General features: G+C 39.8%; 1 protein-coding gene across 3 annotated transcripts; it reads left to right on the top strand.

The window, feature by feature from the left end:
• Positions 1-80: 80 nt before the first annotated feature.
• On the top strand, positions 81-25343 carry cnstb (consortin, connexin sorting protein b). Of its 3 annotated transcripts, none has more exons than XM_051409285.1 (11): positions 81-339; positions 4208-4778; positions 6511-6620; positions 15298-15328; positions 16781-16867; positions 16997-17108; positions 18210-18231; positions 18333-18402; positions 19381-19652; positions 23060-23204; positions 23371-25343. In XM_051409285.1, exons 2-11 carry the CDS (start codon positions 4691-4693, stop codon positions 23577-23579), a joined length of 1146 nt encoding a protein of 381 aa, XP_051265245.1. In that variant the 5' UTR covers positions 81-339; positions 4208-4690; the 3' UTR covers positions 23580-25343. The 3 variants fall into 3 exon arrangements, with proteins under 3 accessions (XP_051265245.1, XP_051265243.1, XP_051265244.1); XM_051409283.1 differs by having other exon boundaries at positions 18315-18402; XM_051409284.1 differs by lacking the exon at positions 81-339 and adding an exon at positions 346-661 and having other exon boundaries at positions 18315-18402.
• Positions 25344-26531: the final 1188 nt, after the last annotated feature.

Genomic DNA, 26531 nt, shown 5'->3' with positions numbered 1-26531 from the left:
ATCATCATATGACCGCTTCATCTGCTGTTACATAACCACTGACACCCCAGCCACGAGCCAGTGTGACACATCTGCCACAAGATGGCAGCCTCCGCCACACGGTGAGATAAATATATAAACATGACATGTAGGAATATACATTTTGCAATGAGGGGAAGCAGAAAAAAATCCCCGGATTGGACCGTAAACAAGAAGCACGAGAGAGTGTGGGAGACGGACAGATGACAGAGTGAGGCAGATGTGGATCCTGCTGCGGGCCGACACGGAGGAGGAAAAACACCTCGACGCTGTTGGAGGGCGTTGATGTTCAGACGACAAACTGTGAGACATCATCCAGCGGTGAGTGCGTCTCTCCATCCTCCGTCCTGTGCTGTGTGCTCCGTGTAATTATGTGACATGAACTTACATAGCAGATAGCAGCCTACAGGGAGGTTTGGATATCTGTGTACCATAGCAGAAGGGACTACTTTGACCCTAGAACGGATTTAAGATGGATGTCGCAGATTAAAAAAAAGGAAGTAAGGACTGTTAGAGCAGTATTATAGGGGCAGCAGGAGAGAAATCAGCAATGAACTCGATATGCTCCTTCAGACACGCTATCAGAAGGAAGCCATGGTGTGTGTTTGAACTTTCCACCTTCCAGCCCGTTAAAGTCCGAGTGGTGAGTATGAGAAAAACAAGGTCGCAGATTGATGTAGGCAGTAAAAAAATAACGTTTAATTGAGCGCGAGGTTTCGTAGTGCACCACAGCGTCAGCGGCACGCGCCCCCGATGCACGTGTTCACTTTGCGTAAGGCAGGCACGTGCACACGCACGCACACTCGGCCAACCACTTGTGCTACGGACAGGAAATTAATTGAAGTCACAGTCAACTGTGGAAACAATAGCAGTACCAAAAGGCTGTTTATGTTTTCACAGCAGTCGTAATGGAGTGTTTTTAAAGTACCACACTGGCTGGGAGAGGGGGTTTAATGGTGGGGGGTGGCAACAGAAGACAGAGTTGTTGCCAAGCTACAGAGTGATGCTAGGCTATATTTTAAAGGAAGATTTTTGTCAATAATATGGTCTAATAAATATAAATGATCATATTATTGTGTTGCATTTCTCAGCACAAGGAATAGCCTAATTCTGATTGTTATTGTAAGTTTTCTGCTTCTCTTCTGTTATTGTTCATTTCGATGCAGTTTGAAACTAAAGTAGACATGAGTGGACTAGACCTAAAAGGTACTTAGTGTAATTGTGAACCTCTACTTTTATTTTCAACACAGTTAATGTTACATGGTTATGGAGTGAAAATCTTTTAAACCAGTCATCAGCATTGATAAAGAATATAAGAAAACATGGTCAAACAAGTTTTAAAGGAATACTTTGAAATTTTTGGAAATATGGTTAAACAAAGGCCACTCTCATATCTGTACTGTAAATATTAGGAGTGTAAGAAAATATAGAAAAAATCATATTGCGATATTTTGTTTTGTGATATTGTATCAATTCTCCAAAACACTGTTTTAATTTTTGTGATTAAACTATAAGCAACATCTGTGGCTGGTCAGTGAAGCCAACATTAATGTAACAAAACCTGCAGTTCCTCTAATGGCCACTTGAGGCTACAGAACTGAGTCAATTTCCGTAAGGCCCCATATTAAAATGTCAAACTTCCCAGGCTAAATAATTTAAATGTTTACAGCAGAAATCAGTTTTGATCTCTATGGCGTGTTTTCCCATTCATGACAACTGTAAGAGTGGTGAATTTGTATATAAATCACATTAAGGCTTAAAGTTGCATATAATTAAAGCATTTGCCGCTTTGAGTGACAGGTGGGTGACGTCACAGGCGGCAGCTTTCAGTAACCAGGCTTCATTCAGCCCGACTCAGCTCCAGCCGGAGTCAGGACTGCCAAAATGGCAGTTTATTGCAATACATTTAATCGTAATCCCTGTATTGTGATATGTATCATATCGCCAGCTTCTTTCCAATACACAGCCCTAGTAAATATGAAGGTAAAGCCACTGAACGGTTAGCTTAGCATATATATTGGACACGGGGGGAGACAGCTAGCTTTGCTCTGTCAAAAATCCACCAGCACCGAGCTTATTATAACATGTAACATCTTGTTTGTTTAAATGTACTAAAGCCAAAGTGTGAGAGCATAAGTTCTCAGCAGTACATCCTGCTCAATCGACTGGACATGTGCAACTCTTAACAGAGATGAAAAGGCAAAATGAAAAAATTCCTTACTTGTCACTTTTGCTGGAATGGAGACAACAGGAAAAATACATTTAATGTGAATCACCACTTTGGAAAATGGTCAGCCGTCATGTTAAGTAAATATAATGTTTCCTAAATATTGATATAGAAAAGAAAGTAAAGGGTTTAAAACAGTAAAGTTCACATTGTGTGGCGGCTCACAGGAGAAACCTCACAATGTAAAGCAAACCCAGAACTGTCATAATGTGTTTTAGTCTAATTTCCTCCGATTCTCATCTTTACCCTCCCCTGCATCATTCTTAATTTTATGCTACACATCCTGTGAGTCAGTCCGTGCTCCCAGCGTTTGTACTTTGTGTCACATTCCATGTTGCAGAATTCACAACGTTCATGTGACTGCTAACATGCTGTGTGAACACATAGTATCACACAGCTCTCATGCCCTCAGACCACTCAGGCTGAAAATGTAGGTTTCATGAGGCGGAAATATATTTATCTACAGCATGTCAGCCATCACCTATGCAACACCAATGGAGAGAGGAAGCCATGGTTTTTGCAAGCTTGAAAAGGAGCTTATGTACAAAATTGCACTAATGTGACACATTTGTGTTGTGGCTCCCACTGGGGAGGCGAAGGCCTGTATCCTGTATCCAGTATGCAACTTGTACAGTGTGATGTAGAAACCTGAATCCACCAGTGCAAATACAATAAGAATGGACTTTACAGTGAAGAAGGAGACATCTTGTCTCCTGCTGGAAATGAACAAAATGTGCATTTTTATAGATTGTGGAATTTTTTAATGAGGTAGAAGGAGTAGATACATGTTAAGGATTTTAATATGGAAACTAAACCTTTTCATGGAAAAAGTAATTATTATTATTATTAATAAAAAGATTATTTATATATTTGTCCTTATACATGTGGGGATCTTTAAAGGTCCACTGTGTAGGATTTTGTGGCATCTAGTGGTGTAGTTGCAGATCGCAACTCTGCTCCAGTGTTTGGTTTCTCCCTAATGGGCTAATGTAGAAACAAGGCAGAATCCATAGAAGATGACCCGGTGGTCTCTGTAGATATAAAAAGCTAAATCTTACACACTGGACCTTTAAGGGAAAAATACATTGAAGCAAAAGGTAAAAAACACAAAGCACTGATAATACTGAGTTTGGTATCTTGTCTGTAATAATTACAGTGACAGAGCTGGTTAGAGGTTAGAGTGACTGCCCTATAAAAGGTCATTCATCCTGATAATGTCAACCTTTTGTCAACAGCTACAGGTACACCCTTGTGAACTTGCTGTGAAATGACCTTAGGCAAGAAACTGAATCCATACCCTGTCTGGCATTGTTCACCAAGGCCAGTAAATGGAGACTGTTCCCTTCATATATTAACCACTCTGCTTCATGCTTCATATTATGACGTGTCTTGAGGTTGAAAGTTTACTTTTTGCATGATTAGTTGCTGAAATTGGGAGAGAAGACATGTAGAGAAGACTAATTGCAGTGGTACCCTGATTTGTCATATTGTGATATGAGATATGAGTGTATGAATTTTCACATTTTATCTTGGAAGAAGATTATAATATTTATGTTATTTTGTAGGAGAGGACTACAATATTTTAAAGAAATAAAGTAACATTTGACCCCCCCTTCTAAAGCTTCTAAAAGGATTATTGTATACAGTGTGCAGTCTGTCTGCACTGTAACATGCTCATTGCTAATTATTCTACTCCACAGACTACTATGACGTTATTTTCAAACCGGGGGTTATTCAGAATGGAGCACTCTGCCATGCCTCAATGGGCAGTCATGATTTAGACACAAAGACGACCCTTTCAGTCCGTGACACAAGTGCCATTTCACCAGCAATGCTGCTTCTCATGGCATTCAGCTCTCTCTTCTTTCTCGGTTTACGTGTCCTCTTCTGCTCAGAACACACTGCAGCATGCATGAGGCATACATTATGTTCTCTTTTTAAAATGTACCTATTTTCTGACAGCTTCCTGGGGACAAGGAAAGGAGGCAACACTGAATTCTGTGTGTAAAAGGGAAGACAAGCACAATAAACCACACAGGATTACACCAAGTTTCCAAAAACTGAGAACATCATCCTCTACAGGCCAGCCTTCATAGACTATGGTGGACATTACAAATCTCCCTTTTCTGGCCCACCCAGGAGAGGCAATGGAGCATTAAATCACATGCTCCTTCAAGAGTGATCACAACCCAAACCTGCAGAAACTTAATTCTCCTGTGTTCGAGGTGCCCTTGAATCCTTTCTGGGAGCTCAGAGCACCATATTCTTCCCCAGTAATTTGCTTATCTCAGTCAAAGGAAGTGCTCTGATAAAAGTCAGAAACAATTCACGTTTTTCCGGTGAGTTCCCGAAAAAAGAGACCCAACCACGGCCCACTGGAGGGTCTCAGAGAAGCCTTTGGGGAACGTTGACTTTGAGAAGAAGATTGCTGCAGTGACGGAGGTGATGGGTAACAAGAACGCCATCCCGCCAAAAGGTCCTGACACTGGGACTGCACAGAAAGAGGAAGGGCTTTGCATCGACAGTTCTACAGGTAACATACTCTTCTCCATCTTATTTTAATATAAAATATGATTGCTATGCGCTTTTTGTGTTTGGACACCATAGGGAGTGTTGCCTTTCCTGCATTACCAGCTAATGTGGATGGTAATGACACTTTATTATATTCTTTAAACAACCCTAGACTGCATTTATTAATCTCCTAGCACAGCAGAGAGACACAGAAGAACGATAACACAGAGAACAACTCAAAGCTTATCATCCATCTGTGGACCACGTTTTCCCACAAACTGCTGTAGTGTGCCGGAAAAAACAGAGCTTAAGATGATCAGGATGATACTGAGCTGTAAGGAAGCCACGGCCAACACTCTTGGATGTTTGCTGTGTACTATACAGCTGGAGCTGATAGGCTATGTTACATAAGAGTTGCACCATACAGCTACAGCTAATAGCAACTAATTGTCACAGTAATGGCTGCAGGCGAGGGGCTTACAGGCTGTCACCAATGGCAACCTGCTGAGGTAAACAACCTGTTTTTTAGTTAGTTTTAGCATGTACTATGTCTTCTGGGGCTGCCATGACGCACACACACACACACACACACACACACACACACACACAGAGGTAAATATAAGCAGACTGACATACTGGTTGTCAAATTAAACCGTTTTTCCTTCCACATGCATACATTGGAATACTAGTAGTACTAGTATTGAATTTTTTTCAAGTGCAAAAGACAGATTAGAGAAGAATGATCAAAACTGATGCAACACATAGACATACCAAGATATCCTGACTTTAATATGGATCAAGATCCAAAAAAATATGTTGTGTGTGAAATGCGTGCTCCTTTAAGCGGTAATATTGTATCACAGATTGATTACACAAACCAACAAAGCATACACCACAGCAAAGATGCTATTATCAGAATTTACAAATCAAGGCTTTTGGAAGTAATCATAATGTTCCCTTTTTTAAATTGGTGACATATCGGTAATATAGAACATATAATGAATGGACATATATTCAATAAGATAAAAATATAAAATATTTGATGTAACAACAATGTAACAATGATCTATGTAATGAGATGGTAAGAGTCCGGAAGTAGAAATTAGTAGGATAGGTGTGGGTAATGTGGGTGTATGTTTTGATGTTGGCATGTGGGGTGAGGAGTATTGCATATGTGTCAGAGAGGAAGAAAGAAACAAAATAAATACATGAATAAATAAAAATATATAATATTTATATATATACATATAGTTTCAACGTTATAGTGATAATAAATATATGATGTAAAAACAGTATTGTTATAATAATACATTAATAAAACAATATGATTTGATAATACTATATGATATTTTGATTTACTATTATGATAATATTATCGTAATATTGTATTTAAAGCACAGAGAGAGCAATGAAGAGTTTTTTAATTTTCTTAATTTAATTTAATATTTCTTTTCAAATTAGTTTAGCTTTAAGTTTAAGGGAGATGTTTCCTAGGGGAGGGCGCTAGCCCGATGTAGGTCTTGTGCTTCTTCCAGCCTCGGACCACTCCCAGACCGTTGGGGAGGGAGTCTGTCCATTGACGAGTAGCATTCTCTGTTTTCTTTGTGTGATGTAATTGTTAAGTTTTATATATGAATGTGTGCACACATCCAGGGGAAAGGAGATAGGCCCTTCCAACCCTTCCATAATGTTCCTGAAACGTGAAGTATTAGGTATATTTCATTCTAGTGTATGTTTGTGTTGTATGTTTCCAGGAAGGGTCTCTGGAGATGGACCGCCAGGCCCCAGCCCAGAGCTGCTTGCCTCCCTGCAGTCCCTCAGAGAAAACACTGACTATACACTGCTGCCACACTCCCTGCACCAGGTGTGTGTCTGTGTGTGTGAGAGAAAGTGGGAGGATTTTTATCTCCCAAATCCATAGGGAAATGTGTCTTTATTTAGTGAGACAGAATGGTCTCATGTGTGGGTGTGTATGCATCTACATATGTCTGAGTCTCTGTATGCTTACATCTACAGTATTTGTGTGTGTGTGGCAGTCCTCCTGTGTGACCTGATTCCAAAGTCTATGTTTTCTTAGTTTGCTGAGACAAATATAACAAATCCCTGAGCTGGTGTTTCTCAAACATATCAAAGTAGCTTGTTAGAGCATGCAAATGCACTGAGAAAGCTTGGTTTCCAATTTAAAAAGGTCAGCTGTCTGAAAATCTTCCCTGTAAATGCATCGCTTAAGGAGACATGAGCAGTAGTAACTGAAGCAGAAAAGAACATTTATGCAACTGCTCTACTCTGCAGGTGCAGGGATTTGAACTGGCAACCTCTCTGCTCTTGTTCGCCTGCCGTGCCTCAGATTACAATTACAGCATTCAAACAGACATGCTAATTAGAGGTGTGATAAATATAGTTTGGTTTAGTCTCTGTGTTTAGGTTAAAAGGATCAGTGGTTTCATGCAATACTTTGTAGACCGCAATTTCCTAACAACACTTACACAATATGATTCATTTGTCTGAGCCATGTTTTAAGAAGCTTGTAGTTTACTTTGCTTCACTGCCAACTGCAGTAATTACTGAACAAAGGTGAAGCTGTTTTGCCTCAAAAACTAAAAAAGGAAAGGAGAGGCAATGCAGTTTAAATATTAATTTGATGAAAGAACATGGTGGTCGTACATTTGGTGAAGAGCGTATTATGACTATGATTATCAAAATTTATGACTTGGGACGTGACTGCAGAAACCTGAGACATGTTCAGATATGTTCAACATGTAGGCCCACTTTAGCAGAAACACTTTCGCTCTCTATTCGACATGAGGGTCCTTATTTGGTCATATCTGCCAGCATCTGCTATTCTGGCATGCCAGATATTTCATGGCCTGAATTCATTTATTAAATGCTAAACATACCCAAAAGAACAAGAATCCAAACAGCAGAAAATAAAAATACACATTTCTAGGCTCTCATGTGAGTCTGCCCCTGATGAGAGTTTGGCTCTTGGTGACCCAAGATTATGATGAATGTTGGATACGGCTACAAGTGCAAACATCATCAATTAAACGAGGGAATAAAAAAAGGTCACTGAATTATCAGGGAAATAATATCTGTGTAAGAAGGAGGTTCCTACGAAGATGGATAGATTACTGAGCGGGCCTGCGGGGCTCAAATGTAGGGGCCTAGGGGGGACAGGGGGCCCTATATTAGACACTCTCTTTGAAGTGACAGTTACTAACATTAGTCTTGAGTTTTTTTTATTGCTGATCACAATCTGAATCCTTCAATATTCCAATATTGGGTATTTTCCAATTAAATGTTTGATCCAATTTATTTTCATTAAACTGATGCTACAAGGCTACATTCAAATTAATAAAGCAATCTCTCAACAATTCTGCTGAATACAACCTTGGCTTCTTAGAATATTTTGTGTAGTGTCCTATAGTATAATGAAGCCTGAAGTTCAGGTATAGTTTTCAACCAACAGTAGCACTTTAGACTTAAAGCTAGCTTAAAAAATGTTGCTGAAAAGTATGCAAAACAAGTGTGAGTAGAATGCATTTGTGGATGTGATTGCTGAGGGGGGCCGAGGCAAGCAGGAATTTGGCTGATGTGCTCTTGTTCTTCTTACTAAGTAAATAAATGATCTGTTTTCTCACTCAGCCTGAAGGTAACAGTGCTTCTGTTTATTGCTGTTTAGCAGACGCTCACAGCAACAACTAGAAGAACGCAGACACATTGAGCCTACACAGCAGCTAGTTAGAAATAGAAATAGTAAGCACATTAAAGATACAATATGTCATTTATTTTTCTAGGAATCTCTCACATCAAAACAGTAAGAAAAGACATAGTTTGATAGCGTTGTGAAGTAGCGCAGGATCATGGGAGATGTTCTCTTCACCACCATTGCCGACAAGCAGTCAGCTTCTCCCAGATAGGATTCCTTCAGTGTTTATTGTTCAGACGTTTTTACCGGCAGCCAAATTATCCGAGAGCTCTCCCTCTCTCCAAAACAAACGGTCCTGGAGATTAAAGCCGGTAAAAACACTGAATAAAGTAGTTGCACCGTGTTTCTGGCTTCCCGTTGAGCAGCCATGAAGTAGGCAGCATAATAACAGAGCTCCCCGATCATCAAGAAAAACGCCATATTTTTTCAAAAGATTGTTACACATTAACAGAAGAAGTTAAAGAGGCGTTTATAATATGCCCAAACCAAGACAAAAAACGCTTCACAGATGAAGGAAAAGGCTCAAACAGCCGAGGAAGAGTCCACCGAGGAGAACATAGCTAGCCACCCTGACACGGGGGAGCTACAGGTGGATGCGGACATGGCTAACCTGCAAATTATATTGCAAGAACTGAAAGAGTTTCGGCATGAAAATGGAGAGACTCTCCGAGAAATATGAGAGGACATTAAGGCAACTACCAGCAGAGTTGACAAAGCCGAAATGCGAATTTCAGAGACTGAGGAAAGAGTGCAGGGGCTGGAGGAGGCTACGAGGGAACTGCTAAAACTACAGGCTAAGTTTGAAAATAAGCTAACGGATCAAGAGGGAAGAGCAAGACGGGAGAATATAAGAATTCACGGCATAGAAGAATGGTCGGAGAGCAACTCCACATCGATGATAACATTTGTGGTAAAGCTACTGAGGGAAAAACTGGAGTTGCCCCACACCGACGACCTAAAGATCGAGCTTGCGCATCGCGCATTGGGACCAAGACCACTGGCGGATTCTCCCCCGAGATCCACAGTTGTTAAGTTCTCCAGCAACAAAACTAAAGAAGAAATCCTGAAACAAGTATGGCGAAAAAAGGGGTTTCTCTACCAAGAGAGAAATGTTTTCGTGGACCACGACTATGCACCGGAGACCCTCAGGAAGCGCTGGGAATACATGAAGGCGAAGAAGGTGTTGAGGGAGAATAATATACGGTTCCAAACTCCTTTTCCAGCCAGAATGAGGGTGTTTTATGAGAGAGAGACATGTCTGTACAACTCGGCAGAGGAGGCTACGAGGGACATGGTAGTAAAATTGAAGAAAGCACTTGTTTTATTATGGAAAGTCAAAAAGTGCCACTTAGGTTGGCTTCTTACAATGTGAAGGGTGTACTTAATCCGGTAAAAGAAGTAAAATTCTGGGCAAAATGGAAAAAGACAAGGTAGATATAATATTTCTGCTAGAGACCCATTTAACTGATTCCGAGCATGCCAAACTTAAAAGGCAGGGCTTCAATCAGGTTTACTCAGCCTCATATAAAACAGGACACAGAAGGGGGGTGGCAACACTGATATCGAAAAGAGTAATCTTTGAAAAGGTAGCAGAAATCACGGACAAGAAATAAAGGTTTAATATGGTTGTAGGAAAATTAGAAGGCTCAGAAACCACTCTCTTAAATGTCTATGCACCTTGAGGTGCGACGTGGGGGTTCTATAGACAAATCTTTTACCTAATGGTTACGAAAGCCCAGTGAATGGTGATTTGGGGTGGTGACTTTAATCTGAGACTGAACCCAAAATGGGATGTGTCAAGATTAGCTCAGACCCAGAATAACACTGTAGGCAAAAAGGTGAGAAAGAGGATAAGCGAGATGGGTATCTATCTCTGAGATAGAGGGAGCTCAATCCCACAACTAGAGATTACACCTTTTATTCCTCACCACATAAAACTTATTCAAGGATTGATTATTTTTTTATGTACAGTAAAGATATTGGTTTTGTAAGGTCATGCAAAATTGGGTTAATGGACCTGTCGGACCATAGTGTACCTAGATTTAAATCTAAAAACAGAAAAAATACTTTTTCCTGGAGACTTAATCTAAACGTACTCAAGGGATAAATGAAGGAAGAACTTCAAGCGGAAATTAAGTTATACCTGTCAGAAAATGATAATGGGTAAGTTTCCCCCCTTATGGTATGGGATGCAGGTAAGGCTGTTTTGAGAGGGAAAATCATTGTGAAATTGGCACTACAAAAGAGGCTCAGACAGGAGAAATTGGATAAACTAGAAAAACAGTCCTTCCAGAAAAATGCGGAGTTTTTTTGTGATTGTTGCGGGCAAAAATCCTTGATTATGCGGCACGTTTTCTTAAAAAATGCGATGGAATATGCGGGATATTTATGCAGGATATTTATGCAATTTTATGCGATGAAATTGCGGGAACTTGCAAAAATTGCGGTTTGATGAAAAAGAGAAAAAAAAGTGATTCCCCCAACACCTGTTCTCACTAGGCTACTACCTTAATGTAAAGGGTCATTTCTTATTACTTCCTATGATAAGCAAGCATACTACCTACATCACAGAAAGTGCTGGGAATATTTAAGTTCTCATCTTGTTTTATTTCAGACCTTAATAAACACATGGCTCAAACTTACAAAACATTGATGAGTCAAACAAGTTCTGTAGCTTTACAAAAGGAATGTGCTACAACTTCTGTAAAAATGAATAAATAAAATATAAAAAAATAAATGTGTGCTTCTTGTTTTACAGAGGTAACTATACAAAACAGACATCTTCTGTTAAAATAAGTGCTTCCAATGCACAAAGTGCAATCTCTTACTGTAACGTAAATTTACATAATACTAATATCATCGCGGCGTTTGCAGCTTTTCGATGATGTTCACGTCGCGTAATTACGTCACTTCATAATGTTCCCATGGCAACGGGAAAATGGCTGCTCTTGTGTGAAGTAAATGCAACATTTTTCAACTTTCTGCTAAGATATATGTGACTTTTTTGCAACGGAAATGCGGGGATTATGAAATCATGCAAGTCCCGCATATTTTGCACGGAAATCGGCAATTTATGTGGTGAAAGTGCAGCTTATTTGAAAAAAATGCGAATATTCGGACTTTGGCTGATAATGCATTGAATTATACGATCGCATAATTGCGTTTTTCTGGAGGGACTGGAAAAAGAGTTGGAAAACTTGGGAAAAAAAACATAAAAAAAGATACCCAATTGGACATTAACCAGAAAATTGGGGAAATTAAAAATCAGATCAAAGAAATTTATGAGGCAGACATTCAGAAAAAACTAATCTTTTTGAAACAAATATTACAAAAACCTATATGCCCGGATGGCCTGTAAGGGGGACAAGTCACCTGAATCTCTGCTTGCATCACTTAATCTCCCAACAATTACAGAAGATCAGAGTAAAGCTTTACTGGCCAATGTGACTATAGGAGAACTCCAAAAGGCAATATCTAGACTCAAACCTAATAAGTCTCCAGGCTCTGATGGGTTTACAGCGGAGTGGTATAAGACTTTTAGTGACTCTTAATCACCATTGTTGCTCAGAACATTCAATTGGGTCCTTAAGAAAGGAGAAATTCCTCCATCTTGGAGGGAAGCAATTATAACTGTGATACCAAAAGAAGGGAAAGATGGGACAGACTGCTCTAACTACCGCCCAATTAGTTTGTTGAACCAGGATTATAAGCTCTTCACATCAATTCTAGCAAAACGCTTACAAATAATACTTCCAGATATTATACAGTTGGATCAAACAGGTTTCATTAGACAGAGGCAGACACAGGATAACGTTAGGACATTAATTAACCATATAAACAAAGATAATTTAGAGGCTGTCCTGCTAGGGTTAGATGCAGAGAAGGCATTCGACTCTGTTGATTGGTCCTTCCTATATAAGATACTAGAGAGATTCAAGTTCCACGATGACTTTGTTAGGACAATACAAGCTTTATACTATAAACCAACAGCTAAAATTCAGATTAATGGAGGATTATCAAATATTTTTGAATTAGAGAGGGGATGTCGACAAGGTTGTCCCGTGTCCCCGCTCTTATTCGCCATCTTTATAGAGCCCTTGAGTCAGTGCATAAGACAGAATGAGAAGATAAGGGGGATCATGGTGTCCCAAGAAGAACACAAAATTGCCCTTTTCGTGGATGATATTTTGGTGTACTTGGGGCACCCATCTGCTTCCTTTCCAGAATTGCTCATAACCCTGAGGAAATACGGTTTATTATCAGGTTATAAACTAAACACCAACAAATCTCAAATTTTGACATTTAATTACTCTCCTAGCCAATCCATCAGAGAGGAATTTAAAGTGAGTTGGGAATCAAAGTCAATTAAGTACCTAAACATTTGAATACGATTGTATCAGAGAACTATGACCCCCTAATTTCCAAAATCAAATCTGATCTGATCAAGAATTTTACAAATTAATATCCCGATTAATCTGGCAGGGGAAGAGGCCAAGAATTCTTTATAAGACTCTTCAACTAGCAAAAGACAAAGGAGGCCTCTCTCTCCCGAATATTAAGAATTACTACCAAGCGGTGCAGATACAAATTTTAGTTAATATCTGCAACCCTTCTTATAAAGCGAAGTGGAAAGACATAGAATGTCAGATATCTAGTGATATTCCATTACAAGCAATCATCGGGGACAGTGGGTTGGTTGCCTGTCTATAAGACATAAACCCATTGATAAAAATCTCAATTAAGATTTGGCACAGGGTAGTCAATGACAACAAGGCCAAAGAACCATACTGGATCATAAGATGGATAGGATATGACTCAGATTTCTTACCAAACAGGACAGACGCAAGATTTAAACAGTGGGCCGATAAAGGGTTAATAAAACACTGTGACCTCTATAGGGGGGCACGCTGCAACAATTCCAGGATCTTAAAAATCGATTCGGTTTAACCAGTCATGATTTTTATAGATTTTTGCAACTTAGACATTACCTAGAGAAAATAACGAGAAAGGAAGAATTGCAACAAACTAACTTGGGTATAGTGAAGATATTTCTACTCGGCTACAGGTCAGACCCTGGACGTGGAAACATATCAAAGATATATAAGGTGTTACAAGAGGTAGAGGGGAATTTCAAAATATTGGAAAGAAATTAAATTGACCATGGAGAAAATCATGAAAATAGTGATTCCATCAGAGTTCGTGACTTTATGTCTGGGATTAAGACTGGACACTGTGAAGGGGTCTGAAAATAAATATATGTATAATATCCTATTACTAGTGAGTAACAAAGCAATCACAAGGAAATGGTTGGTGAAAGATTCTCCTACAGTCAAGGACTGGATCAAAGTGGTTCAGGATATTTTTATAATGGAGAAGCTAACATTAATTTTCAGGCTTGAACAAGATAAGTTTGAGAGTTACTGGAAAACCTGGATAAACTTTATAATAACTTCAAGGCAAGATACTGGGTAATGTGATAAATCCCCCTAGTTTTTGACTCCACTCGTCTGGTTCAGTTTTCTTTCTTTGTTTCAGCAAATAGAGAGTTATACATGTATACAGCAAACTATCTTACTTAATCTATAATTATTACCATTTGTGTTGTTGATTTTGCCATCGCAGTTATAATCACCCCACTATAAGATATTATTTGCAGGAAAAGTTATGAATGAGGAAAGGTACATATGGAGCAGACAAATGGATTAATTTTACAGCTGTTAGTCTATTTTATTTACTGCTGTATATTTACCTATTTTATTTATTCTTTTTTTTATTTTTGTAGTTATCACTACCACTTCTTATTTTTTGGACTCTTAAGTTCCCTACCAGAACAGGTATAGAAGTACTGTGATGGGAGAGAGTGTGGGTGCTTTTGTAATGATGTGAATTTTTCTTTCTTGATTAATGACATGTATACAAACTTAAGAGCAATATGTATAACTTATTTTTCTTTAAATATAAAGTTTAATAACAAAAAAAAATTCTGTGTTTCTCTGACGCTGTTCAGCAGACAGAGGATGTGCCGGAGGACTAAACTCCTTCATCCGGTTTAAATATATAGTTAAAAACGACCAAGATCTAAAAAGTATATTGTAAAAATGTGGCTCAAAACTGAAAAAAAATGTAATTTATGACAGCTTCTTATTCTTCAACAATGCTGACACATGCACAAAGGGGATATGATGTCATTTACAGGCGACCGGTAAAGTTACAGATTTCTCTGGGTTTGAACATTATTGGAAACATCTGGGATAATGGAAGTACGCAACTAAACATTTAAATGCAGAAATGTTACATTGATAATGTAAATATTCATTAGTTGCAGCTTTAAAACTACCAGGTATCATGGAATTACAGAACGATATCTCTGGATGTAAAACTTCCTCATGTCTAGATTTACTAAATCAGTCGACTGGTTGTGGAGAGGAAGGTAAAAAGCTGATGGGAAAAAAATCCCATAGAGACACGTTAATCCGGGCCATGAGTAGTTGCATGTGACTTCATGTCTGACAGGGTCTCTGCATGGCTCTACCTCTTGGTATGTCGCTGTCATGTGATCTTCATCTTTGAAGGAATTTGGTGAATTTCAAACAAAAACATCTACATTTGATTGAACACCATAATAAGTGGTTAGCATGGTTTAAGGATGCTGTGTGCTTTGAATGCAGATGTTTCACGCTGAAACGCTGTTACAAGACCTGTTTGTGTCAGAGTTATTTTAAGTCACAGAGTAACATGTCTGATGTACAATTCTGTATACTGTGCTAGTATGTATGAACTGTGTGAATCAGTGTACTGTACCTCTTTATTCAATTGTTGTTGTTTTTTTCAGATCGCAGAGGCCTACTCGCTCAAAGAGGACTGTATCCTTTCAAGTGCTCAGTGACCTCATCTTTTCTGTTTTTATGAATTGTGACATTTGCCAATCATTAGTACTTTCCAGCTGAGTCGTGACTGAGCCAGACTGGCACATGTGATGATAAATAAATGTAAGAGAGTAAGTGCTTCTGTGGTCTAGGATGGGGTCCACGTTTGGTGGGGAGCAGAATCGGGACTTTAAAAGTTCTTCTAATAGAGGCCTGTGCTGATCTGTTGAAGGCTAACACATGACACTGACCTATAGGGACAACAGTAATAATATCCAGCTATTTGAAAATGACAATAAGCAATTGAATGTTTGTTTGGCCGTCTATCTTCCTGTCAGCCCTCCTGTCTTTCTCTGCCTCGTTATTGTTGTTGTTCTGTTCATTTGTCTCGCAGCCACTGGGTGTTCCCCGTACTTTGGCTGAAAGCCCTGAAGGCTTGCAGTGGTAGTTTCCTCTGTCTCCGTTTCTGCTGTTGGCCTGGCAACAGCTGTCGGCCCTTCTTGCCGCAAGGAGGTCGGTGTGTGTTTACGTGGGGGAGGGAGAAACAGAGGCAGAGAGAAAGTAGGAGGACTTGATGCACGGTGAGGGAGGACTTGTGAGATAAAACGAGAAAGATGTCCAGTTGCAAAAACACTGCAGAATGTTAGTGAAGGGATGACCTTTTGATTATGAGAGAATCTTGGTTTATTAGTATTTAAAAGGTGCATGGTGTGTGAGTCAACAGCTTAAATTGAAGTATTTGTTTGCAAAAAGGAATGGGTTTTCGTGCCATGGAAAAAACTGTAACAGACCCTTGCTGCACAGTATAATTTTAAATAACGTGTACATTAACTTCTAACTGTTCCATTCCTAATACAATTCAATTCAATTAAATTTTATTTGTATAGCGCCAAATTATAACAAAAAATATCTCAGATAATAATAACAAGGTCCAGTGTGTAGGATTTCATCTAGCTGTGTAGTTGCAGATTGCAACTCACTCGCTTCACCTTCCCTTTCAAAGTTTGAGGTAGAAACTAGGGTGGACATGAAATGCACAAAAAACGTGCCCTGTCGAGAGCCCGTGTTTGGTTTGTCCTCTCTGGGCTAATGTAGAAACATGGCAGCCACCATGGAACAGCTCATTCTAAGGTACAAAACGACAATTCTTATTATAAGACACTAATGAAAACATACTTATATTCCATTTCTAACAATAGACTGTCTGAAATGTTACATACTGGACCTTTAAATGAGTTTTTGACATCATACAGCTGTGTTGTAGACTAAAACAAATAACAGCAACAGAATGAAACCAATGGGTTTCTTTCAAATTACACACAAGGCTAGGGATTTCATTTCGCTGCAGTGTCATCTCATTCAGTGTTAAAGCTACAAAAATAACGAAAACTGTAGTTAATCAAACATGTTCAAGGCTCAGTTGGTGTCTTTAACTAGCGATGCTACCAGACCAGTGGGCCATCCAGTTCCTACAGCTGGAAAAGCTCTACCATGAACGTTTGCTGTCCAACCTTGCCGCCCTGCAGGAGAACTGGGGTACTGCATGCAGCTGTTTCTTCCCTACGTATAATATTATCAAAAATCTGAATGCAATTCTGTGCAATACTGAGAGAAAAAGTGGGTATGTGCATTTATTTTTTACATCTGTACTCCACGTGTTCCCAGAGAGCCAGTGGAGGGAGAAGAAGAATGCTGAGAGCAGCCTGCCCGCTGAGACAGACGGCATCAGTCAGAAACACATTGAGACCCTGAGCCAGATCTGCAGGACACACCTCAGGTACACTGCAACACACAGTGCAGGATTTCTCAGAATAAATATAAGCTTCTAAAGCTCAGGAGGTAGAGTGGCTGACTAACTGGAAGGTTGGCGGTTTGATCTCTGGCTCCTCCCGTTGCATGTGGAAGTGTCCTTAAGCAAGATACTGAACCCCAAATAGCCACTGATGCTGTCATCACTGTATGAATGTGTGTGAATTGGTAAATGTGGCATGTAGTGTAAAGTGCTTTGAGGGGTCGGAAGACTAGAAAGGCGCTATATAAGTGCATACCATTGACCTTACCTGTATTCATAAACAGCCTTTTTATCTTGTAATTAATACTCCTTCTCTGAATTAAAGTTAGACACAAAACCAGACCATGTCATTAAACTTGCATTCAGTAAAGATTATGTCTTTGATGTTTCCCACACCTCAGTACTCAAGACTTCCACTGTAAACAGCTCAGCTTCTCAACTATATTCCTTTCATGCCATTTCCTCCCATTGCCTTCATCACTGTCAGACAGAAACCTTTTAGTGCCCATTTTTCTCTACTATAATCGACCTCTATCTTTGTCTCCCATATGGGCACACTGAGGAGTCACGTAATGCATGAAGATACACTGAGGCTATAGACACACATGAGACTCATTGAGAAAATCAATATTTCTGACGGGGCAGAAAAGATTTCCGCAGGATTGTGATTTCCACCCGACACATAAGACACAAATACCACTGGTCTGCATGCCAGACGCTGTTGTGTCCCGCCTATCCTGTGACTCTCTTGGTATGTTATTGCATTTTATTTGTTGCAGGTGGATTTAATTTTTGAGAACAGATGCCAACTTGTCCTGGAAAGGCCTGAAGAATAAACAAAAGCCATTCCTAAAATGTATAAAAGCAACACTAGTTTGATTGATAGCCCTGAGTGCACAATTTCGGGAAAAAAAGCTAAAAAGGAAGATATGTCTTTTTGCCAATGAACCACACGTGTTAACCTTGTCTGACATGTCTCCACCTCTCTTTGCCTCTCTTTGCCTCTCTCTCTTTTCTCTTTCTTCTGCCATCTGTCTGGTCTTCCTGTCTTGGCTTTCCTGTGTTCCCCTATTTGGCATCAATCAGACCATCCACCAGTGTGGGACAGGTAAGACATGTGAACCTTCCCCTTCTATACTGATCTTTGCTCAATTAAATATAATAATAACTTATATGATTCTTTATTATCAGCTATGTTTGATTCAACAGAACACGCTGAATACGACTCTGAAAGACGTTCAGAGCGAGAACGAGACACTACAGCCCTGTCATGATAAAGGTAAAGCCACTGCTTTGATCTAAATGCTAACTACGCACTAGCATGCTCACAATGATTGTTCTTATGAAAGCCACTGCTTTTCTTGGCAAGAGATGCCCTGCGTTGCATTCAAGCACTAGGATTAGCCAGGCGTCCTAGTTCGTATAAGTGGGAGTAGATTTCTGCCAGAAACCATTGTTGCTTAAAACTTAGTTTTTTGTTTCCTAAACCTAAACCTCCTGGGTGAAAGCACTGTGTTTAACCGATCCACCATGACTTTCTCTTTGGGACTTTGTCACTCTTTATTCATCCTACTTCCTAAAGTCTCTGTCAGGAAGCTTTCTGTACATGCCCTGACGTGCATAGGCACCTGGCCAATCCTAGGGCTTGAATGCATAGGATTGATAATTACGCTAACATACTGATGTTAGACAGATACCTTTCCAACATGCAGAATAGCAGGTCCTCTTCCATTCAGCCAATAGAGTCAAGAGGCTGCAATTGTGCACATTGGCTCACTGGAAAGGCTTTGCTAAACTAACTGGAACAGAACCTCAACTACTATCATTGGTGACACCTGTGTTAACCCTACTATTTCATGTTAAAATGGCTGCTGTGAAAAGGTCTATTGCAACACTGTTACTTAGCACGCTTTGCTATTCATTTCCATCTAAATCCAGCCTTCATCCTCCTCATAGACACATCCACACATAGACTAGGTAACGCAAATGTGTCTAAACTTGTCATCACTTATTAAATATTCCAAATTATGTTTGTCAGCAGGAATGAAAAACAAATGGAGAATGAGAAATGGCTTTTTTTAAAGGAATGATTAATTAGGCAATGTAAAACCAACATATATTAGATTACACTTCCAAATGACCTTCTCATGGACACATTAGGCTACACGGGGGCTCTGTATCAATACGTTCACATACTGTACGGTTTGAGTAATAATCCATAACCAATACTCAATGTCCCATTTCTCCTACATTCCAGTCAATAGTCCTGAAACACACCAGGATGAAGAACAAGAGCAAAGCACAAAGAGCTCAGAATCAGAGCAGACAGGTCATCGGGAGGGAGGTGAGGAGGAGGAGGAGGAGGAGGAAGGAGCAGAAGAAGAGACGTATGAGGAAGGGCAAGAAGTAGAGGAGGAGGAGGAGCCGTGTGGGGAGACACCAGAGGAGGAAGAGGTGAAGGTGGAGTGGCCAACAGGAGTCCCCCAGGCTTCAGACAAGGACCTGGCTAAGCTGTCCCACACAGAGGGGGTATGAATTTGTGTCTGCTGGTCTGTTGTTTGTTTGTCTAGAGGAGGTGATGTAAAAACAAGCATTGTAGGAAAAGAGATGATCACAGAATATGATTTGGGTATGAGATTAATGTATAACAGAGAGCTGTTTCCTGGCCTGTATCCCTCCCTCTTCTTTCCTTCCTGCCTGCCTTTTTCCTTTCTCTTCACCATCCATGTATCATCTCCTGCATCCTTCCTTCCTTCCTCTGCCGGATCTCCTCTTTTTTTACCGTCTATTATACTTTCCGCCTGCAGAAAGAAAGACTGTATTTGTTTAAGTTCTACTCTCTGACCCACAGCTATTTGTCTTTGCTGGGACACTCCCATGAATGATCTCTGCGATCCCTTGGTGAGATCATCACCAACTTCTCTATGTACAAAAACCTCCACCCATGCTCACTGGTGTGGCCTGACACTTGGGATGTATACCCTGCCAAATGGGCTAGATTACTGAGCCGGGGCCTGAGCCAAGACATCATGTCCTGGCTCAAACACTGAGCTGAAGAGGCCTGGTTCTTCCTAGAGGTGGGGATGAAATCAGAGCTATTCCAAACAAGCAGTACAGGCTGAAGGCCTCACATTGATGGGGTCAGGATCGTGGCTATTATGTAATCCAGTGGAAGTTTGAATGGGTGGGACATGGGTGGGACTCCCTTTATTTTGTAATTAAAATATTTTGGAGGGGTTATATAGGGTACTTGGTTTTTTTTTTACCAAGTAAGTTTTCATTTTTTTCCCCTTTCTCTTTTGCAGTCACTTTGTAAGAAATACAAGCAGTGCTGGAATAAATGAATGCCAGTTGGTCAGAATAGAAAGGAAAAAAAGAAACAATTTTATGACAAACCTCTCTTGAATTTAAAAGGATAACTTTAACATTTTGTATGAGTTGGAGGCTTGTAGTGGTACATATATTGGGACATCAACTAAGGTATTAATACATATATATAATTTCTTACATGCACATTGTTAAGACTATGTTATACATGTACTGTACATTCAGTATTACCATTAAATTTCACTACTGTTTTTTTATCCTGTGCAATTATATTTATTACTACACCATGCCACTACCTCCTGCTGTGACCTGTGCAATGTTCCATCAGTCACATCTGTATATATAGTATACATATTTATAACTCTTACTCTTTTTTTTCTATTTCTATTATTTCTATTATTTTTTTCTATTCTATTCTTATTTAATGTGTATTTTTCTAATATATTGTGTTGTGTTGTATCTGGAGCGGAGTGAATCTCCCCAGTGTGGGATCAATAAACTGTATCTTAATAGTGTCCGACCAATAAATTGGCTTATTGCAGATCGTTATCAGTGTATATTTTGGCTGATAAGTAAGAAGAATTTGCAGTACAGAATCCCAAACATATGGCATTTGTATGTCATCAACTCTCAAATATCCACATATCCAGTATCGTCAGGCCATAGCAATTAGTCGTGTTTGTCCTTATTCTGAGATCTCCCTGAAGCTCTAGCAAACAGAGCTGAACTGATAGAATCACGTGAAGCCACAGTATCTCTCTCTCTCACTGCTCATTCAGTCCTCAGCAGGTCACCGTTTTGACCGGCTGAACAAAACTGAGCAGCAGGCAGCAGCATTAGTTTATGTACTGTATAATAGATCACTTTGCTGACAGTTTGACCATACTGTGTCTTTCAAACACAGTAGAATGAAGCATTAGCAATATTTGAAAGATTGGTTCCTTTGTTGTGGATGAGTCATTTTTTATGATGCTTTGTGGCTTTGACTGTTTCTCTTAGTCCAGTTCTATTTCTGTCTGGCACGACACCAGCTGGCTGGGAGATCGTCAGTTACAGGACTCATATCCTTTGCTAATGTTCATATATCAATACCACTACCACTAACTCATAACACCTTACCTGAAATTACTTCAACAACATTTCTTGTGGCAATAAAGGCAATAAAAGGCAAAACATTAAAAATAAATGTCCCTGTGTGTCACTGATGTAGCTTGAGCAAGTTCAATTTGTAATGCACCTATGTGGAGATTTGTGATGATCACTGCAATATTCTGCGTGTTGTTGACCCACTGACCTCAGCAGATAATTGACCTATAAATGATGGCAGCAGCTGAGGCTGACAGCTTGAGAGATGACTCCACCTCAGTAGTCAGCATATGACCGTGCTGTGTGTTACTGTTTCTGCTCTGTGGTTTGTTTAGAGATTATGATTAGGTCAAAGGGTTTTCATTAGGGTGGGTGGTGTTTAAGCCTTGCATTACTGACTGTACAGCCTAACTGCAGTTTAAACAGACGTTTTGCTTTTTTGTGACGATGGCTCTGGAGGGCTCAATGGTGAATTCCAGTGTCCCAGAAACACCCCCCTCTGTGTCGTTCTGGCCTGCTACTTCAGGCCAAGCAGGGGTCTTGCCTCTTAATCCAACGCCACTGACTGCTTCTCTTCAGGCACTGGCCTCTGATTCATACATGCTTCCTCCACCACTGTCTTTCTCCATTCTGGTGCTGTGGCCTTATTCCAAGCAGGGTGGCTAGTTGTTAGCCCAAGACCTCCTCTTTCTTGCTGAATATGTCCCACAATGTCTGCATGTCTGAGGGCTGCTGTTGCCTCCTCCACTACTTTGGTTGGTCTCCATTTGCATCCAGATGCCAGGGTTAGCACAATGTCGCTGACCACTAAATCTTAGGATTCATCCAGTGTCATCTGGAGTCTTGTTTTTGCACACTTGAACTCCTCGTGAGATGGGTGAGGGTCAGCTTGAGGACACGGTTGTAAGGCACTGTGGAACTTGATGTAGCCTGTTATATGGGCCTGCTGATGTCCTCCAGTTTTCCAAGGAGCCTACTGGTGCATGGAGCTGTGGTGGTCAGACCTGTAATGTTGTCCATGTAAGTAATACAGTGTTAGAAATATATCCCTGTAATTTTGGTCTCTCTGCATATTGAGCTTGCCCAATCATGATTTCTAACTGAAATGCATTAGCCAGGGTTGCTGTGTCCCTCCAACACAGAGAATAATTTGAGTTTCTGTGTTGTTGACCTGTGCATCTGCAGCTCTATGTTTGCTTGCCTTAGCCAAGCTTTGTGGATTGGCTCTAATTCATTGAAAATGTTGCTGGTTGTCTGTTGACTAATACCAAACATACAGTAGGTTTGAAATTAGTCTGCAGATGGAACCTGTTCACTCCCTACCACTGATAGTGTGTGTGTGTGTGTGGTGGGGGGGGGGGGGGGTGTGTGTGTGTGTGTGTGTGTGTGTGTGTGATTACTCTTAACATTGGGATGATTTCAGTACCAGTCTGCTCATCGGGTTCTGGGTAAAGGGATCCCAAAAAACTCGGACAAGAGGAAAACATTAGTAGTCATTTCTCTTGTTTCTGTGTCTCCTCCAGAGTTCCTCCCCTGATGGTCTTGTCTCCATTCTGAAGAGGAGGAGAGCATCTCTGGATGGATTGCCTCCCCCAAGCAACAACATTACTAAACAGAACTCCAAACGCAAAGTTCGCTTCAGTGAGCCGGAGGACGGCATTGAGCAAGGTACAGTTGAACTCATCTGTAATGTGAACATTTCTATCAGAATGTGGAGGAAACCTTTAAAATGCTTGTTCAAGAACTGATTTCTGTATCTGTATGCTACTGTAGACAAACTGTCAAAATATTTTGACAACATAAAGAACCACATTTGTCCAATTCTTACTTGTAGATGAGGTAGGTGGAGATTCCTGCCTGATCCTACTGCTGCTGTGTCTGGTTACCGTGGTGATCAGCATAGGCGGGACCGCCCTCTACTGCACCCTGGTGGACACTTACTCCAACATTTGCACCGACTTCACTCACAACATCGACTTCTACATCACAAACGCACGGAGGTTCTTTGAAGGGCTCGGACACTGGCTGCCCCTCCGGACTTAGACACTTTCATCTGAGTTTCAGACATTTGTACTTACTGTAATGGACAATGTAAAATAGAGAGTGAGGATGAGAGAGTTCCTGAGTACGACTCGATTCTGCAGTTTGAAGTCAGCGTGACAGGCGTGGATCTGATGCTGCCAAGTCTTTAAAGCTTTGACTTCTCCTACAGTAACTGGAGTCTTTTATAAGACGTATGAACCTGACCTGTCAGTCCAAGATTTATGTATAACTAATGGGTGCTCAAAGCAACACCAAACAGTAGAAACTGTGAGAAATCACAAGCGTGCATGTTGTGGGATCAGAGTTTAAAAACTCTACTCTACTTTTCTTTGTGTGGATATTTCACCTCAAGCTGAGCCTTACAGAGGGCTCACAACTCTCAACAATATTTTTATTTTTAACAGAAGTAGTTTATCTGTGTACTAGTGGTTCCCTCACATTTGTAGCAGTCGTAGCTGTGTATACATTTGTCTTTTGTTCCTGTTTTATTTTGTCTTATACAGAGAGAAGCGATCATTAGAATCATAGCGTCGTGTGTTGTTCTTTTGAAATATTAATGGACCGAATGATGATTTATATTTTTTAATTTTAAACTCATGTTACCATTTCCTTTTGTTCTGTTGACCCATCTCTGTTGAATGAATATACTGTAGGGCTGTACACATATATCGGACACTTCATACAGCACAACGACAAAGATTTATATTATTTTGAAAGATCCTGATTTCAGATACAGCCTTCACAGCCTTTACTACATGATACTTGTGTTTACCTCAATACAAGTGATTACTCCTAACATTCCTCTATCATCTCAATATGAGCAGTTCAAAGAGACGCACTGTACTGCATGTGATACAGGTACGTACAAAGTGTCCTATTAAAAACAAAGCACAGTATCATGAAACAGTCTGCATGAATGATGCTGTATGTGTAGATTCAGGAAGAGTGTGGCTCCTGGTATGAAATATCAAGTCTACCACCTGATAACACAATAAATTTCAGTGTAGGGTTATCAGTATGCAATACAGTAATTTAACAGCCTCTCCACAATCTCAGGCTCTGACCCTGTATTTATACTTTTGGTGCTCAATGTTTTCACGTTCACCGTTAAGTGTGTTAACCCTAAAATTCCTGCACTACATCTGGATTTATGATCATATCTACTCTACTCCTCTAGTGTGCAAACAGCTACATTGTGACAATATAAACCCAACGCAGAGAGGAAAAACATTTGGATTGTGTGTGACACCAGATCACATTCAAAAACAAGCAGAAAAACAGGTTTTAAAAAACTGCAGATGAAGTACATTTCTGTGAACAAAACTAATTTATCTTTCTCAAAGGTACCTATCTATATGTTCCATTTGGTGATATGCACAATCCTGAGCTTTCTTTGATCTGCATTGGGAGTTTCATATCTAGTGTATATGCTGTCTTTGTATCATTTTGTCCAATAGCTTTATGGGCCAACTGTTGTGTTTCCTGTCTGGCAGAAGTAATAAAATAGAAAATACACCTGTTAAAACTGCATTTAATTGAAACCGAGTAAATTAAATTTGATCAGCATGTTCCTTTTTTTCACTGCCTTGTATTGATATTTTTTACAGATTTTACCTATCCTCCTGAACTCCCAAAGTTTGCGAAGAGATGAATGTTCTTCTGTATTGTCACTGTGGATATTGCATTATGCAATCCACCTTTATATGTTTTAATATTTATGTTCAGTTGTGTCCACAAGGGAATACAAAATATATTGATTAATGATCACTTGCCATTGTGTTTTCTTTTTCACAGCTCATCCTTATTCGAACTGTTGCTTGGTTTCTCTTCTTTAAATGAAATGTGCCCTCATTTAATAATCATCAAGATTTTTTTTTACTGTAACACACTGGCCTCGAATTCTCCAAGTGTAATACCTAGACTTTACCACCAGATGTCAATGTACAACACAGAATCAGCCACCATTTTATCAAGGGAAGTTCATCCTCACACTGCTGCAATCATAGTGCATGTTGAACACAGTATGAGGCAGAGAGCTCTTAAAAGTAGCCAAATCTGATTGACCTGTATATTTTATCCATCATATTCACATTTGCCAGACTTTATTTGGGCAGTATTTAGGCAAATTATGAACATGTGAATGCTGCTTTATCAGAATAAAAACTATAATAGTCATAATCATATAATAATCATAATAATGAGCTCATTTTTATTATAAAATGAGAAGTAGAAATAGGAAGAGTGATTAAAGCCCTGACTGTACGGGAGAAGCTGCCAGTTCCTGCCTGTAGTCTCCATTGTCAAGTTTATTTTTATGGTTTATAGTGTGCGCAGGGCTCTACTTTTTCTCCTGTTGTTTTCTAGCATTTCTTGTTTACTTAGACATGGGTTTCTTGATTCATTGTTAACACAAATAATGGTGTCTTTTTCCACCCAGTTTCAAACTGGGGACCTTTCACGAACGTGATGACCACTACACTACGGAAACTGGTAAAAGGAGGTCTCACGCAGATGCCCGCGTAGATGCACCAGCCTGCTCAAACGCAAGCTTTTCAAATTCCGGACAACAGGTTTGTTTTTGACCTGGAGAGATGGGATGAGACATTTTAAACTGGATTCAGGTACGGAGCCCATGAGGTCCGAAAAGGTAACATTTTTGGATCTTGTGCGCACAAGTTACTTATCTTATGGGCACAAGTTACTTACCTTGTGGGCTTCATGTATTGTATTGATCATGTTTTGTATTTATCATGTATTAGACTGGCTATTTGTTTAGGTTTGATGATTGGTTTAACCGACTCATAATGTTCACTTTAATTTTAAATGGTGTGATGGCTTATGCACACAATGAAGTAAGGGTAGTTATAAGGTATTCATTTGAATTTTAATACTTTTTGGTCATGGAGCCTGCCATATCATACTCAATGAGCAAACAAATTTGTTCTACAATAT

The sequence above is a fragment of the Dicentrarchus labrax genome, unplaced genomic scaffold (assembly GCF_905237075.1).
Source record: "Dicentrarchus labrax unplaced genomic scaffold, dlabrax2021, whole genome shotgun sequence".
In the NCBI taxonomy this organism is placed as follows: domain Eukaryota; kingdom Metazoa; phylum Chordata; class Actinopteri; family Moronidae; genus Dicentrarchus; species Dicentrarchus labrax.
The sequence above is the reverse complement of the archived record's forward strand: the minus strand, read 5'-3'. Positions and strand labels throughout refer to the sequence as shown.

What these genes read in the sequence shown, in the direction of transcription:
- cnstb (XM_051409283.1), top strand. Translation starts at nt 4,691, where the DNA reads ATGGGTAACAAGAACGCCATCCCGCCAAAAGGTCCTGACACTGGGACT. An exon ending in TTGCATCGACAGTTCTACAG is followed by an intron (nt 4,779 to 6,510) that starts GTAACATACTCT and finishes GTATGTTTCCAG; the next exon opens with GAAGGGTCTCTGGAGATGGA. An exon ending in TGCCACACTCCCTGCACCAG is followed by an intron (nt 6,621 to 15,297) that starts GTGTGTGTCTGT and finishes TGTTTTTTTCAG; the next exon opens with ATCGCAGAGGCCTACTCGCT.